At 49.2% G+C, this 14,162-nt stretch overlaps 1 protein-coding gene across 1 annotated transcript in view; it reads left to right on the forward strand.

The window, feature by feature from the left end:
* The first annotated feature begins 1,169 nt into the window (after positions 1 to 1,169).
* The window catches only part of CFAP65 (cilia and flagella associated protein 65), a 35,970-nt gene continuing 22,977 nt past the window's right edge, over positions 1,170 to 14,162 (forward strand). Inside the window, exons 1-14 of the mRNA XM_049614864.1 lie at positions 1,170 to 1,298; positions 1,858 to 1,956; positions 2,210 to 2,256; positions 3,191 to 3,241; positions 3,596 to 3,767; positions 5,619 to 5,803; positions 9,607 to 9,709; positions 10,282 to 10,448; positions 10,625 to 10,824; positions 11,100 to 11,245; positions 11,861 to 12,083; positions 12,462 to 12,727; positions 13,188 to 13,388; positions 13,625 to 13,984. Coding sequence (XP_049470821.1) covers positions 3,603 to 3,767; positions 5,619 to 5,803; positions 9,607 to 9,709; positions 10,282 to 10,448; positions 10,625 to 10,824; positions 11,100 to 11,245; positions 11,861 to 12,083; positions 12,462 to 12,727; positions 13,188 to 13,388; positions 13,625 to 13,984 — 2,016 coding nt within the window. The 5' untranslated portion in view covers positions 1,170 to 1,298; positions 1,858 to 1,956; positions 2,210 to 2,256; positions 3,191 to 3,241; positions 3,596 to 3,602. The remainder of the gene's footprint in view (positions 1,299 to 1,857; positions 1,957 to 2,209; positions 2,257 to 3,190; positions 3,242 to 3,595; positions 3,768 to 5,618; positions 5,804 to 9,606; positions 9,710 to 10,281; positions 10,449 to 10,624; positions 10,825 to 11,099; positions 11,246 to 11,860; positions 12,084 to 12,461; positions 12,728 to 13,187; positions 13,389 to 13,624; positions 13,985 to 14,162) is intronic.

Consider the following 14,162-nt stretch of genomic DNA (forward strand, 5'->3'; position numbering starts at 1 on the left):
ACCTCCCCCTGAAATGTAGTTCTAACATGTAAGACAGGAACTTTCTGGTCAGCACCAATGAGGTAATATGTCATGCCACATGTGCCTTCCTCAACCCCCAAAGGAAGATGAAGTAATTTGCAATAAGACCCCTTGTCCTTCCCCATAAGGGAAGGTGATCTTGCCTGAAACAGTCCTTTTTTTTTTTTTTTTTTTTTTTTTTTTTTTTTTTTTTTTGCTAATAACATCTTGTCCCACCCTCCTGTCTTTAAAAACCTTCCATTTTGCACAACTCCTCAGAGCTCCTCTCTATTTGGTCTATGGGATGCTGCCCACTTCTTGAATCGATTAAAAAAGCCAAGTGGATCTTTAAAGTTTACTCCCGGGGCACCTGGGTGGCTCAGTTGGTTACGTGGCCGACTTCGTCTCAGGTCATGATCTCACGGTTCGTGAGTTCAAGCCCCACGTCGAGCTCTGTGCTGACAGCTCAGAGCCTGGAGCCTGCTTTAATTCTGTGTCTCCTTCTCTCTCTGCCCCTCTGCCTCTGGAGCTCTGTCTCTGTCTCTCTCAAAAATAAATAAACATTTTAAAAATTAAAAAAAAATAAAGTTTACTCCCTTGGCTTTTTGTTATTTAACAGACACTTTCCCCAAAGCAAATGCAGACAAATCAACAAATGGGCTTCCAAAAATCACTTTAGTACAACAATGCTTTCTTCATACATTAACTTCCAGACCCCTAGAAAAGAGTTAGCTTGGTGCTTGGGAGGAGGAAAAACCGGCAGGAAATGGATAGGACACATTCTCTCCCACTGGCAAGAAGAATCCAGTTGTAAAGCAATAGACAAATGAGAAATAACTACGGGGTGTTTTTAAGTTAATAATCGCAATCACAGACTGAAGTTCCGGTTGAGATTCTGACCCTATGTCACCATCGCGCGTCCGGAAAGAACTGGAATTGCTCCTACTCCAGGGAGGAGCCAATGGAGTTACCTCCTATGAATTTGGTCGTCGACTAAATCAGGATTGCAGGGATGTCACGACAATTGGAGACTATACATTACATGCTGCGATTGGTAGAAGCGCGGTGACTACTATGCAGGGAAAGTCAGAAAATAAAAAATAAGGTAAACATTAAAATTGGACTGCGCTTTCGCCTTCTTTGAGCCTTGACTCATTCGGCTTGCCGTCGTTGTCCTGGGATACCAAGAAACGCTGTGCCTTGAGCGTCCTGTATCTAGGGAGACGACAACATGGAGGCGGAGTGAGTTCTGAGAGTTGGTCCCAGGACCAGGGGAACAGCGCGAGCGGCCAAAGAAGGTATCTGTCCTGGAAGGCCGCCTCCTTTGGGAAGTTGTGGCCAGGGGTCCCCTCCATGTCCCTTAGACACCCCCTGTGGGACCGAGACTGAGGCGAGATCAGCCTGGGATCTCTTAGAGAAAGGAGGAACAGCTTTAAGTATTTTGATCACTTCATTTTACCAATTTCTTTCCCACTCCACACTACACGACGACCCACCACTTTTCCCACTGATCATATTAAGATTGTTTAGGTTGGAAATGAAGCAGATAAAGGAAGCTGAGATGATATATATATATATATATATATATACACACACATACATACATATACATATATATATATATGTATATGTATGTATGTAGTTTATGTATATATAGTTTTTAAGTCCTCAAGTTTCAAAAATTGGATTTAAAAACAACCCCTACCTTGGCCCGTGTCTTCACGATGATTGCAGATGTGTGTCTTTTGAAAGAGTAGCTCAAGCTAGTATGGAAGTTATGATTGTTAATTACGATTGTAATTATGATTGTAACATCGGTTTGTCTAGGGCTTTTTCAAATTCCCTATTTCATTCCAGGTTCACATCAACTTTATGAAATAAGATAATCCCCATTAGGTGAGACGACTGAGACTCAAGGAGATTGAGAAACTTGCCCATCTCAACAAACCTGAGCAGGTGCTGGAACCCAGCTTTCCTTGCTTCAAGATCAGCGTTCACTTCCCTAAGCCCTAAGACCTGATCTGGACCAGATTTCTACCCCATTGTCTCTAATTTCTTCTATATGTGATGATTAGAGACTTTTTTCAGAGCCCCAAGGCAGTGACTATCTATAGAATCCCCTGAGGTCACAGACATTAATGAGTCTGGCAGGACTACAAAGCCATCCAGTAGCAGAAAAGTAATGGGACTCTCCTCCCTGTCTCCCCAGCTTGCATTTCTTTGATTCCACCTGAACCGTCCTCCTTACAATTGAAGGTAAGGGTCTTGCCTGTCCATTGCCTAGCACTGGTACATAACAGGCACTCAGTAAATGTTTTGTGAGTGAATGAATGAATGAGTGAGTGAGTGAGAGAATGAGATATTCTCCTGCAGAGGTTTGGAGGTGTTGCTGGTTAGGAAAAACTGAGTCAACAGAATCTTTTGCTTTGGATGGTGGTGGGGAGAGTATGGAGAGTGTCTGATGAAATTGTATAAATGTCTAAAGGGTGACCATAACATTGTTTACTAAAGTGTAATATGTTATAATAAGGAGTTGAACCCCCACCTTGAAAAGAAGTAATTTTAGGCCAAATAAAAGACAGTTTACATTTACTCATAAATGACGTAAAGATTAAAATTCATGAGAAGGCCTTACAACACTGCTTGGCGCATAAGTTCTCAGTGAATGTCAGTAGAAGTTGTTACCATTTTTGAGATTGTTATTCAAAGAAGTAGGGAAGGACACTGTGGAGTCTGAAAAAAATATATATATATGCTCAAAAAGATATTAAATTGATGCTGTCCAATATGGGAGCCACACCTGGGTGTGTATGCTGAAGGAGGTCTGCTAAAGGAAGAGGGGATTTGGAGTTTAGGCTCCATATGTGTCTCCTAGAGCAGGGCCAAACACCCTCTGAGTATTCCGTGAAAGCTGTGGATTCTCTCCCTGGAAAAGAGCACTTCTCCAGATACATGACATTTTGCATATGATTTGCATATAACACTCACATATATTTGCATATAATTTCCAGCTGCAGTCTATCCAGGGATCCCTCTGCTCTAGAGGTTGATTCACTTATCCTTGGATTGAGTGATTATTTCAGTGAATGCTTACTTTAAACTTGGACTACAGGTTGCATACTGATGGAGGAAACCCCAAAGACCAAGAACGATCCAGTCTCATTTACCTCTTCTTTGCCCCTCCTCACAGGAGGCAAGTCACGTTCAGAAGCAACAAGCAGAGAGCAAAATCCAGATAAAGGTAATGCGAATGCTTTAGTCACACTCACTGGGGACTGACTGAGAAATGCCAAGTGTGGCCATGGCAGGCAGAGCTGCACGGGCCTCATCCCCAAGTCCCTTTCCTGCATGATGAATTTCTAGGCTCCTGGGCAAAGCGCTGGATCTTGTGTTCAGGCTCATTCCTCATGGTGTCACTCATACCTTGGTTCCAAAGCCGGCAAGCCGGCCCTTCTTCATAATGATGGCCACGGCAAGTCTACTCCATCAGCCTCTTTTTCATGTCCCTCCTGTCTCCCCTGTGGTCTTTTCCTAGCTCCAAATTGGCAAGAACTCCTGGTTTAGCCAGAGTGCTCCCCTTGGACTTGTGTTCCAGGTGTGTGATGCTCATCCAGGCAGCCCCAAGCCCCCTGACGAGGACCAGGGACAGTGGTGACTACACCATGAACTCCGGGTCCTGCCTGAGTACCAGCACCATGGCCATCCCCACCATCACTGGCAGCAGCGCGGCCCTGAGTGCCTGCAGTAGCAGCAACACCAGTGCCCACGTGAGGACATGTTCTGGGTGGGCGGGGCAGGGGCAGCAGGGCCGGGGAGAGGTGGCAGGGCAGGGGGGTAGGAATCTGCAAGGACCTGACTCTCCTGCATAGATTGGGCACCAAGCCGACTGGAGAGGTGGTTGTGGGGAATGGGAGTGTGTGTGTGAAGAACTCTAGGGAGGTACCCATCAGAGCTGAGAGAGTAGCCAGCGGTTTTCTCTTCCCTCAGAAAGTTCTTCTGGTCCTGATCCCTAGGACCAAGTGTTTGGCCAATATGTGGATGTGGCTGACTTTTTGCAGCTCTCAGGACTGTCTCTGTGTGACATGGCAGGGGTAGGGGGCAGTTGTCCCACAGGGTGCCTATGGGGTAGGAGTGTGTTTGGTGCAGCGTGTGTCTGTGTTATGTGTGGATTCTCATGCCTCCTTAGGTGAGATGGTGCTTGCATTTGCCTTCCCGAGGACTGGGAGTCACCTCACCCCTCCACCTGTGCCATTCTGGGCCTATTTGCCCCAAATTCACTCACTGCCCTTCCCCACTCTGCTCTGTGTGGGCAGGAGATTGGAAATGGGGAGGAAGGGAGAAGCCAGGGTATTTCTTTCCCTCCATCTCTACTTTTCCGACAGTATTTCCATCAGAAGCTGCACTTCCCCATGACTCCAGCCCCCACCAGACAGGCCTCAGGGCTCTGAGAAGCCCACCACCTCCCCTAACCTAGTGTGGCAGCGACTTCCTGATGCTGCCAGCTTCTGAGTGACTTCACTATGCCTTGGCTGTGCATTAAATTCCTTGTTTCAAACACCCAAAGTGGCTTCTGTTTTCCTGACCCTGACTCATGCACCAACCAATATTTATAATAAATTGCCCTTGCCCACCCATGTCACCTTTCCCCTGTGGGCGAACCAGGAAAGGAAATACTATATTGGCCATGTGACACTCTCCGTACCTACTTAAACCGAGAGTGTAAGCTCCAACAGAGAAGAGATGTATCCGTCTTGTTCGCTCTTGTCTTGGCACCTAGCATAGTGTCTGGCACATAATATGTCGTCAATAAATATTTGTCAAATAGATGAATATATCTCTACCTTAAGTAACAACATAGAAGCAATGCTTGGCCAAACATAAAATAAAATGGCCATGAGTGGAGTGTTCATAGCCATGGCTGGGGTAGGAAGAGATACTGGTTCATCTTCCCTTCTCCTTGCCTTTCCCCCTGCATCCTCCTCCACCCTCCTAGGGATCAGGTCATGAAGGATTTTCCATTATAGATGGGAAGTGTTGGCACACTGCACCTCTAGCATCATCAGGAGCTGTGCTTGGGAGTGGCCCCCACATCAGGGTGGGGGGTGAGGGCTTGTTTCAGGCAAATTTACTCATTCCCCTGCTCCATCAGCCAGTTGAGGGACAGGAAGAGGGAGTGGTGGCGTATCCTTGTGGTCTCAAAAAGTGCCTGGGATAGACCACCCCAGCTAGGAGAGGCTTCCATAGTGAAAGGGCAGGATGGGAAGGAAGGAAAGGAAAAGGCAGTACCCGAAGGGCGTGGTATCTTTGGGTGCATGGAGGAACAGAACAGACCAGCCAAGATCGCTCAGTGCTGGATGGAATGGTCCAGGGAAGGCTTCAGGGGCAGGGTCACAGAGAATCTAGTTGAAAAAGCATTGTAGTGATTTCAGAAATGGTAATACCTCACTCCAAGGCCTGCCTGCCCCTCACCTTCTGTCTCCAGACCATCCCCCAAGAGCCAGCAGTGGTGTAAGTCCTCACTTTCCAGATATGGGAAATCTTTATCTGTTCTCTGGGTATTTGAATCTTACCTGGTTAATGCATCCTTTTTCTCCCCCTTTTCCCTGCCAACTGCACAGCCTGCCAGCTTCACGGGCACCCAAATATGCATCCCAAAGAAGCAAGACAAAGTGAAGAAGAGGGTCATCTGGGGCATCGAGGTGGCTGAGGAGCTGCAATGGAAAGGCTGGGCACTGGGGAAGGAGGTCACCAAGAACCTGACTCTGAAAAATCTATCCTTGAAAATCCAGAAGATGAAGTACAGGTATCAGAATGAGGGATCAGAGACCCAGCCCCTGAGTCCTCAAGCCCCTCAAACAGTCGCTCTTTTGAAAAAAACAAAAACAAAAACAAAAACCTTTAAAACTATCATATAAAATTAGAAAAGGGTATATAAAACATGCACAGTTTGAATAATTATTGAAAGGGGAACCCATGGGACCAAATCAATAAGAGTAATGTGTCTGAAGCTCACCTCCCATGTCGTGTCACATCCGTACTGGAACACCTTCCCTACCCATAAAGGTGACCATGATTGGACTTAGTGATAATGATTTTCTTGCTTTTCTCAAATGGATTTACCACCTACATTTCCATCCCTAAATGATATCATTTAATTTTGCCTTCTTATGAACTTGACATAAGTGGAATAATAGGGTATATATCTGTCTTTTATATATGTCTTTTATTTTTGTTCTGTTATGTTTTTAAGACTCATGTGCATGCAACTATAGTTCATCTTTTTCACTGCAGGATAATATCCCTATATTGTAGTATATTCATCCATTCTTCTGTTTTTAAAAAAAATTTTTTTTCAAACCTTCATTTATTTTTGAGAGAGAGAGAGACAGAGCATGAGCAGGGGAGGGGGAGAGAGAGAGAGGGAGACAGAATCTGAAGCAGCCTCCAGGCTCTGAGCTGTTTGTTAGCATAGAGCCTGACGTGGGGCTCGAACTCATGAACCGCGAGACCATAACCTGAGCTGAAGTTGGATGCTCAACCGAGCCACCCAGGTGCCCCTGGGTTGTATTTTTTTTTTTAATGTTTATTTATTTATTTTTGAGAGACAGGGCGTGTGACCAGGAAAGGGACAGAGAGAGACACACGTAGAATCTGAAGCAGGCTCCAGGCTCTGAGCTGTCAGCACAGAGCCCGATTTGGGGCTGGAACCCACAAACTGTGAGATCATGACCTGAGCCAAAGTTGGATGCTCAACTGACTGAGCCGCCCAGATGCCCTCATCCGTTCTTCTGTTGAGGGATGTTTGGGTTGTTTTTGGTTTGAGACTGTTGTCAACATTCATGTATAGATCTTCACTTGCAAGAGTTTTTTCTAGGGTAGATACACAGAAGTAGAATTGCTGTGATCTGGGACATGTACATGTTTGCTTTTATAGATAAGCCGAACTATTCTCCAAAATATATTTCTATTTATATCCATGCCAACCATGCATGAATTCCCATTCCTCCACTTTTCTTACCAACAATTGTTATTGCCAGAATTTAAAAGTTTTGCTAATAACAGTAATTTTTTGTCGTTCTAATTTGCATGTTCCAGCTTACTGATACAGCTGAGTGTCTTTCATATGCTATCAACCATTTCATTTTTGGAATTCCTGTCAAAGTCTGTGCCTATTTTTCTATCAGATTGACTTTTTTTTTTAAGGTAAACTCCACCCCCAGTGTGGAGCTCGAACTTGCAACCCTGAGATCAAGAGTCACATGCTCTATGGACTGAGCCAGCCAGGCACCTCTTTTTTTTTTTTTTTAATGTTTTTTAAAATGTTTTTTTATTTATTTTTGAGACAGAGAGAGACAGAGCATGAGCAGGAGAGGGGCAGAGAGAGAGGGAGACATAGAATCTGAAGCAGGCTCCAGGCTCTGAGCTGTCAGCACAGAGCCTGACGCGGGGCTCGAACTCATGGACTATGAGATCATGAACTGAGCCAAAGTCGAACGCTTAACCAACTGAGCCACCCAGGCGACCCCCCCTTTTTATTTAAGTTCTTATGGTGGCTACCAATCCTTTGTCAGGTGTTATAAATATCTTTTCCCACCTTGTGACTTGTCTTTTCCTCTTTACCATGTCATTCAAAGAATAGAATTACTTCATTTCAAAGGAATCAAAAGAATCAATCTTTTTCTTTTATGGTTTGTGCTTTTTTTGTATCTTGCTTAAGAAGTCCTTCTCTCCACCTACCTAGGTCATGAAGACAGTCTTCTATAGTATCTTCTAAAGACTATAGCTTTGCCTTTCACATTTGCCTTTTAGCTATACAGAATTAATTTTTGTGAATGGTTGTACGATAACGCTTTCCCTCAAACAAATGGCCAAGTATCTCCAAGCCATTTAGTGAAAAGTTCACACTTTCCCTGATGATCTCTTCCACCACTGATGTTTATCCTTGTTTCGTTTGTGATCTCAAAGTGAAAAATTCCAGTGTGTCACTATTTGTTTGGATGTTTCCTGTAGTTTTTTGTTTTGTTTTGTTTTTGGTTTTTTATTTTTTAAGATTTCATCAGGTTAAGGGCGTTCCCTTCTATTCCTGAGTTGCTAAGAGTTTCTCTCATAACACCTTGAAGGCTGTCTATTATTTTCCTTTATTGAAATTATCTTTTTATTTTTTCTCTCTTAATTTGTTAACCTGGTGGGTTACATTAATTGATTTTCTCTGTTAAACCAACTGTGTGTTCCTGGTGTAAGCTCACCTTTGTCATACTTGAGTATTCTTTCTAAACGTTGCTGAATTCGTTTGGTTCTCTCCTTTTGTTTTGGGATAGGCCTGTAATTTTCCATTCTTCTCTTGCCTTTGCCAGGTTTGGGTAATAAAGTTACCAACATACCAAAGTTACATCAAGTCAGATTCATAGACTATGTAGGGGAGTGTGTTGCCACATTTCATATTACTGGGAAGATAAGGCTGGGATTATTTTTTTTAATTTTTTTTTAATTTTTTTTTAACATTTATTTATTTTTGAGCAGAGAGAGACAGAGCATGAACGGAGGAGGGGCAGAGAGAGAGGGAGACACAGAATCGGAAGCAGGCTCCAGGCTCTGAGCCATCAGCCCAGAGCCTGACGCGGGGCTCGAACTCACGGACCGCGAGATCGTGACCTGAGCCGAAGTCGGACACTCAACCGACTGAGCCACCCAGGCGCCCCATTTTTTAAAATTTTTTGATGTTTATTTATTTTCAAGAGAGACAGACAGAGCATGAGCAGGGGAGGGGCAGAGAGAGAGGGAGGCACAGAATTCAAAGCAGGCTCAAGGCTCTGAGCTGTCAGCACAGAACCCAACACGGAGCTCGAACCCATGAACCGTGAGATCATGACCTGAGCCAAAGTCAGACATTCAACCTACTGAGTCACCCAAGCGTCCCAAAGGCTGGGATTTTTTTTAATCAGATGTTTGGTAGGACTTGCTGTGAAGCCATCCAGCCTAGTGTTTTCTCTGTGGGAAGATTTTTTGCTACTTATTCACTGGTTTTGATGATTTTAGGTAGGGTGGCCATAAAATTTATTGTCTAATTCTTGAGTCAGTTTTGGTAATTTATACTTCCCTAGAAATGGGCTTATTGGCTCTAAACTTTAACATTTATTGGTATAGAGTTATTGGCAGTATCATCTTCCTATGAATAGTTTTGAAGTTTGCAATGTCTGTGGTTTTGCCCCACACTGGAACTCTCCGGCCTTGCCTAGGTCTGTTTGAAAGGCATCCTGTGGGGCGCCTGGGTGGCGCAGTCGGTTAAGCGTCCGACTTCAGCCAGGTCACGATCTCGCGGTCCGTGAGTTCGAGCCCCGCGTCAGGCTCTGGGCTGATGGCTCGGAGCCTGGAGCCTGTTTCCGATTCTGTGTCTCCCTCTCTCTCTGCCCCTCCCCCATTCATGCTCTGTCTCTCTCTGTCCCAAAAATAAATAAATAAATAAATAAATAAATAAATAAATAAAAAAGAAAGGCATCCTGATAGGTCTGTTCTCAGCCTTGGTTTCCCCCAGCTCGGTGCTCATGGATTTTTCTTGTTTTCTGGGCCCTGATCCCGAAGTGCTTAAGCCCTGGCTCTCTCCTGCAGGTCCCCCAAGACCAAGTTCTTCTTCACAGTCATCCCCCAGCCCATCTTGCTGAGCCCGGGCATAACCTTCACGCTCCCCATTATTTTTCGGCCTCTGGAGGAGGTAAGGTTTGCCACTTGGAGGGCACGGGCAGGGAGGGACACAGGCACGATGACCTTGGAAGAGGGAGCAGGGCAGAGCAGCAAGGAGCACCCCGCCCCCCTTGCACCTGTGCGTGTGTGCGTGCATGTGCGCATACACACACACACACACACACACACACACACACATCCTGCCAGCTATAGCAAAAACTCCAGCTAGTGAAGCCCTGGAGAGGCTCAGACTATAAACTCACTAAACTGAGGGGGGTTCCCAGTTGGATGTTGGGGGCTAAAATTTGTGCTACTGTATTAGCCACAAGAAAGCCCTAGATTCCTTAGCCCAAAACACTCCCCCAAATACTTTGTTCCTCACCAAAAAGGCCCCATATCTCTGAGACTAGGGCAGTGTTGAAGGACAGGCAACCGGCTTTCCTTCAAGACAAAAAGCGAGGGTCATGGCCCAGCCCACCCCTCAGTGACTGTGTTGGGGGCATGGCCAAGAGCTGGGGCGGGATGTGTGGTCCCTGAATACCATGTAGGTACCACCGATCAGTGACTGCCTGCTCCCCCCACCTCCTCCCACCCCACCTGCAGAAGGAGTACGTGGACCAGCTGTGGTTTGAGAAAGCAGAGGGGATGTTCTGTGTGGACCTGAGGGCCACCCTGCCTTGCCACAGTCTGACCTGCCCACGATCCTTGCAGTTGCCCACTTGTGCCGTGGGGGACATGACTGAGGCCTGGTTCTGCCTGGAAAATGTGGGGTAAGGGGAGCGGCTGAGGCTCCGAGGCAGGGAGTGTGAGTGCTGTGAGGAGGGTCCCAGGGAGCTGATGGGGGAAGGGGGAGGGGGAGAGACGGTGGGGCCCAGCATCACCACCTTTCTGAAGTAGGGGCAGCAGACAGAATGAGCTCAGTGACCCTGATCTACACCCCCTCCAGGGACTTGCCCACCTTCTTCACCTGGGAGTTCCCCAGCCCGTTCCAGATACTGCCCACCACGGGGCTGCTGGAGCCAGGCCAGGCCTCTTGCATCAAGGTGACCTTTCATCCCCTTATGGCCACCATCTATGAAGTTCAGGCCACATGCTGGTATGGAGAAGGCAGCAAGCAGAAAAGAAGCATCCAGCTGCAGGCCGTGGGTGAGGCCCGACTTCCCACCTGTCCCCAGAGCCCACCTGCTGCCCGTCCTGGTTCTCAAAGCCTCAGTGTGCCCCCTCCACCTCCCCTGCCGGCCTGTCCTCCACCAGTTCCCCACTCTCCCCCAGCCCTGCAGGCTCTGTCTTCGCTTTGCCTTCCTTGGTGTGGCAGACCAGTGTTTCCCTGGGCACACCTACCTTCTTCGAGGGGCTGTTCAGGTGGGGCCACAGAGGCCCCAGGTGGATTTCTTCCCAAGACTGTCTCATCTCCGTCCCAGCCAAATGTGCCCAGCTGCTGGTGAGCATAAAGCAGAAGCGACCAGAGGACCGGGATGCTGAAGGTTTCCAGAAAGTGTTGCACTTCGGCTCTGTTGCTGTGGGCTGCACTGCTGAGAGACAGATCAAGCTCTATAACCCTTCCATGGTACGCGTGGTAGGCGTCCTGTGTATAAGGGGGAGGAGGGGGCATCCCGTGTATAAGGGACTGGAGGAGGTGTCCTGTGTATAAGGGGCGGAGGGGGTGTCCTGTGTATAAGGGGGGGAGGGAATGTCCTGTGTATAAGGAGGGGGCAGACCACAGGGCTGGCTGCTCCTAAAACCCACCCCCTTTACAAAATGCCCTCTTCCTGTCCATACCTTTGGCCCCAAGCCTCGCGTGAACCACGTCTGTTGATACACACATGTGTCAGCAGGTGTCAGCTGGTGTCCTCCTCCCTTCTCAGCTGGGGGTTGGGCTGGAGTATCCCTTGACCACCCCCAGAGCAACTCTAAGAGCAGCCCTAAGATTGTCCTAACCCTAGGACCACAGCCAGCCTTTATGATACCTTTGGGAAAGAAAAGAGTGTCCCCAGGCAGTCCCGGTGCAGGGCACACAGCTTGGTCTCCTCCTTCCTCCTGATGGAGGTGGCTTCATGCTCAAACTGACAAGAGGGGCATAGGCTGGACTTCAACTGCCCTCACCCCCTCAGCTGGGCACCTCGGCAAGGACAACTGCCTCACTCTGTGACCTCACCCTTCCTGCCCCCGCCTGGCCCCACAGGTGAGCGCCCCCTTCAGGATCGAAGTGGCCCCAGACATGCTGGCCAAAGATCACACCTTCTCCTGCCCCACTACCAATGGCATTGTGCCTCCGGGAGAGAAGAAATTCGTGTCGGTGTTCTTTCACCCCGAGACCTTGGACATCAGAACTATTGACTACTTGTCCATCATGCCCTCTGGCTGTGCCTCCCACACATTGCTCAAAGTCGTCGGTTTCTGTAGAGGTACTGGCAACCCTAGAATGCTGCCCGGCCTCTGGGGACCAGAGCAGCCAGCCTTTAGGGCAGAGCAGGGCTCTTTGCCAGCTTTTAAGGGTGTGACGCCTCCTTGCCCTTCAGCCTGGGTGTCTGGTGCCCCCTGGTGGGCTCCATGCAGAATCAGTTTTGGACACCTGGAGATCAGGTTCCCCCTGTCATCCCTGGTGACTTGGAGGTCAGCTCAGGTTGCTGGGGTTCTGGGCCTTTCCAGCCCAGCCTTCTGTCTCCAGGCAGCACTGCCTTCCACCAGAGGGACCCTTTCTGAGACATCCTCCAGGAGGCTGATGCCCCAGCCCCACACAGGTGGCAGGGCCTGCTCACAAGAGCCCCATCTCCTATGCCCAGGCCCTGAGGTGTCCCTGCAGCACTGCTGCGTCAACTTCGGCTGGGTCAACCTCGGGGAGACCTTGGAGCAGACCCTGTGGGTTGAGAACAAGTCAGACTGCACAGCCTACTTCCAGTTTGCCATTGACTGCCAAGAGAGTGTCTTCGACATCAGACCTGCCTTTGGGACCCTGGTGGGCAAGGCCCGCATGACCTTGCACTGTAGCTTCCAGCCCACTCACCCCACCATCTACTCTCGGCGAGTGGCCTGTCTCATCCACCACCAGGTGAGCGGTGGGGGAGGGAGGGAGGAGGGGCTCTGCTGGGAGCTGGAGGAGGCAACCTGAGGCCCAGTGATGAAGACAATGCTTGGTGATCACGGCCCTGTATTCCGGAACTTCTGCTTGGATCATCTCTCCAGGGCCTCAGCCTGGCTTTTGGAGCCAGAGCTTGGCCAGGGTCACACGAAGGCTCACTCAGAGCCAGGCAGGTATGCCAGTCTCACCCTGACGACTGCCAGGCCGAAGGCTTTGCTGCTGCTGCTGCTGCTGCTGCTGCTAATAGGCTGGGAAGAGAGAGGGGAGACTGGATTCACCCTCACAGCATGTGCGGGGCAGAGAGCCTTGAAGTGAGGACCCAACTCAGGGCCCTGGGGAAAGTCATACAAATTGTGCCCTGACCAGCTGACTCCTGGCCAAGGTGGTGAGTGGGGGCTGAAATCCAGCCTCACCCAGACACATGTCACAGGACCCACTCTTCCTGGACCTGATTGGGACCTGCCACTCGGACAGCACCAAGCCAGCCATCCTGAGACCTCAGCACCTTGCTTGGTACCGCACACACCTGGCGCGGGGCCTGACGCTCTACCCTCCGGACATCCTGGGCACCATGCTGAGGGAGAAGAAGCTGGAGCAGGATAAGAATGGGGCCCTCCTGATTCCTACTGAGGTTTGATGGACCCTTTGGGGCTCCCCACAGACAGGCTACCCTCCCCAGGTTCATGCCCCCTTCTCTAGAAACTCTTGGGAAACCCTGTGCCCCCAGAGCCCTGTGGGTGCCATCAGTAGTTGGGGATTGTTTGTGTGGAGCCCTTGTAGCCTTTTCCAGGAAGGGGCGTGTGGATGAGGAGCAGTGGCGAGAGGAGTGGCAGTTGGGCCCCTGCTCACCTGTCTCTCCACACACAGGCCCCGGAGAACGTGTCAGCCCCACAGTATCCTCTGATCTCCCCCATGAATGAGTACTTCTTCGATGGTACCAGCGACATAGCCATCTTCCCTCCACCTGTCAGCATAGAGCCCACTGATGCGGATTTCGGTGCCTGCCCTGGGCCCGGGGACCCCAAACCTGTCCCCCTGTGCCTGATGAACCACACCAAAGGCAAGATCACAGTGGTCTGGACACGGAGGTCTGACTGCCCCTTCTGGGTGACCCCAGACACCTGTGATGTGCCCCCACTCAAGTCCATGGCCATGCGCCTGCACTTCCATCCGCCTTACCCTAACTGCCTGTACGCTGTGGAGCTGGAGGCCTTCGCTGTCTATAAGGTGTGTGCAGGGAGACGAGATGGGGGTGGGGAGGGCTGCCTCTCTTCCCTGGAACCTGAACAGCAGGGTGGGGTTGGAGGGGGAGGTGCTGCTGTGAGATCCATCCTCTCTGTGCCAAGCTCCTCTTTGGCTGGATAGTGGTCCTTACTGGTTTGCCTTCTCCCGGGCTCATGGGCTT

The sequence above is a fragment of the Panthera uncia genome (genome assembly GCF_023721935.1).
Source record: "Panthera uncia isolate 11264 chromosome C1 unlocalized genomic scaffold, Puncia_PCG_1.0 HiC_scaffold_3, whole genome shotgun sequence".
In the NCBI taxonomy this organism is placed as follows: domain Eukaryota; kingdom Metazoa; phylum Chordata; class Mammalia; order Carnivora; family Felidae; genus Panthera; species Panthera uncia.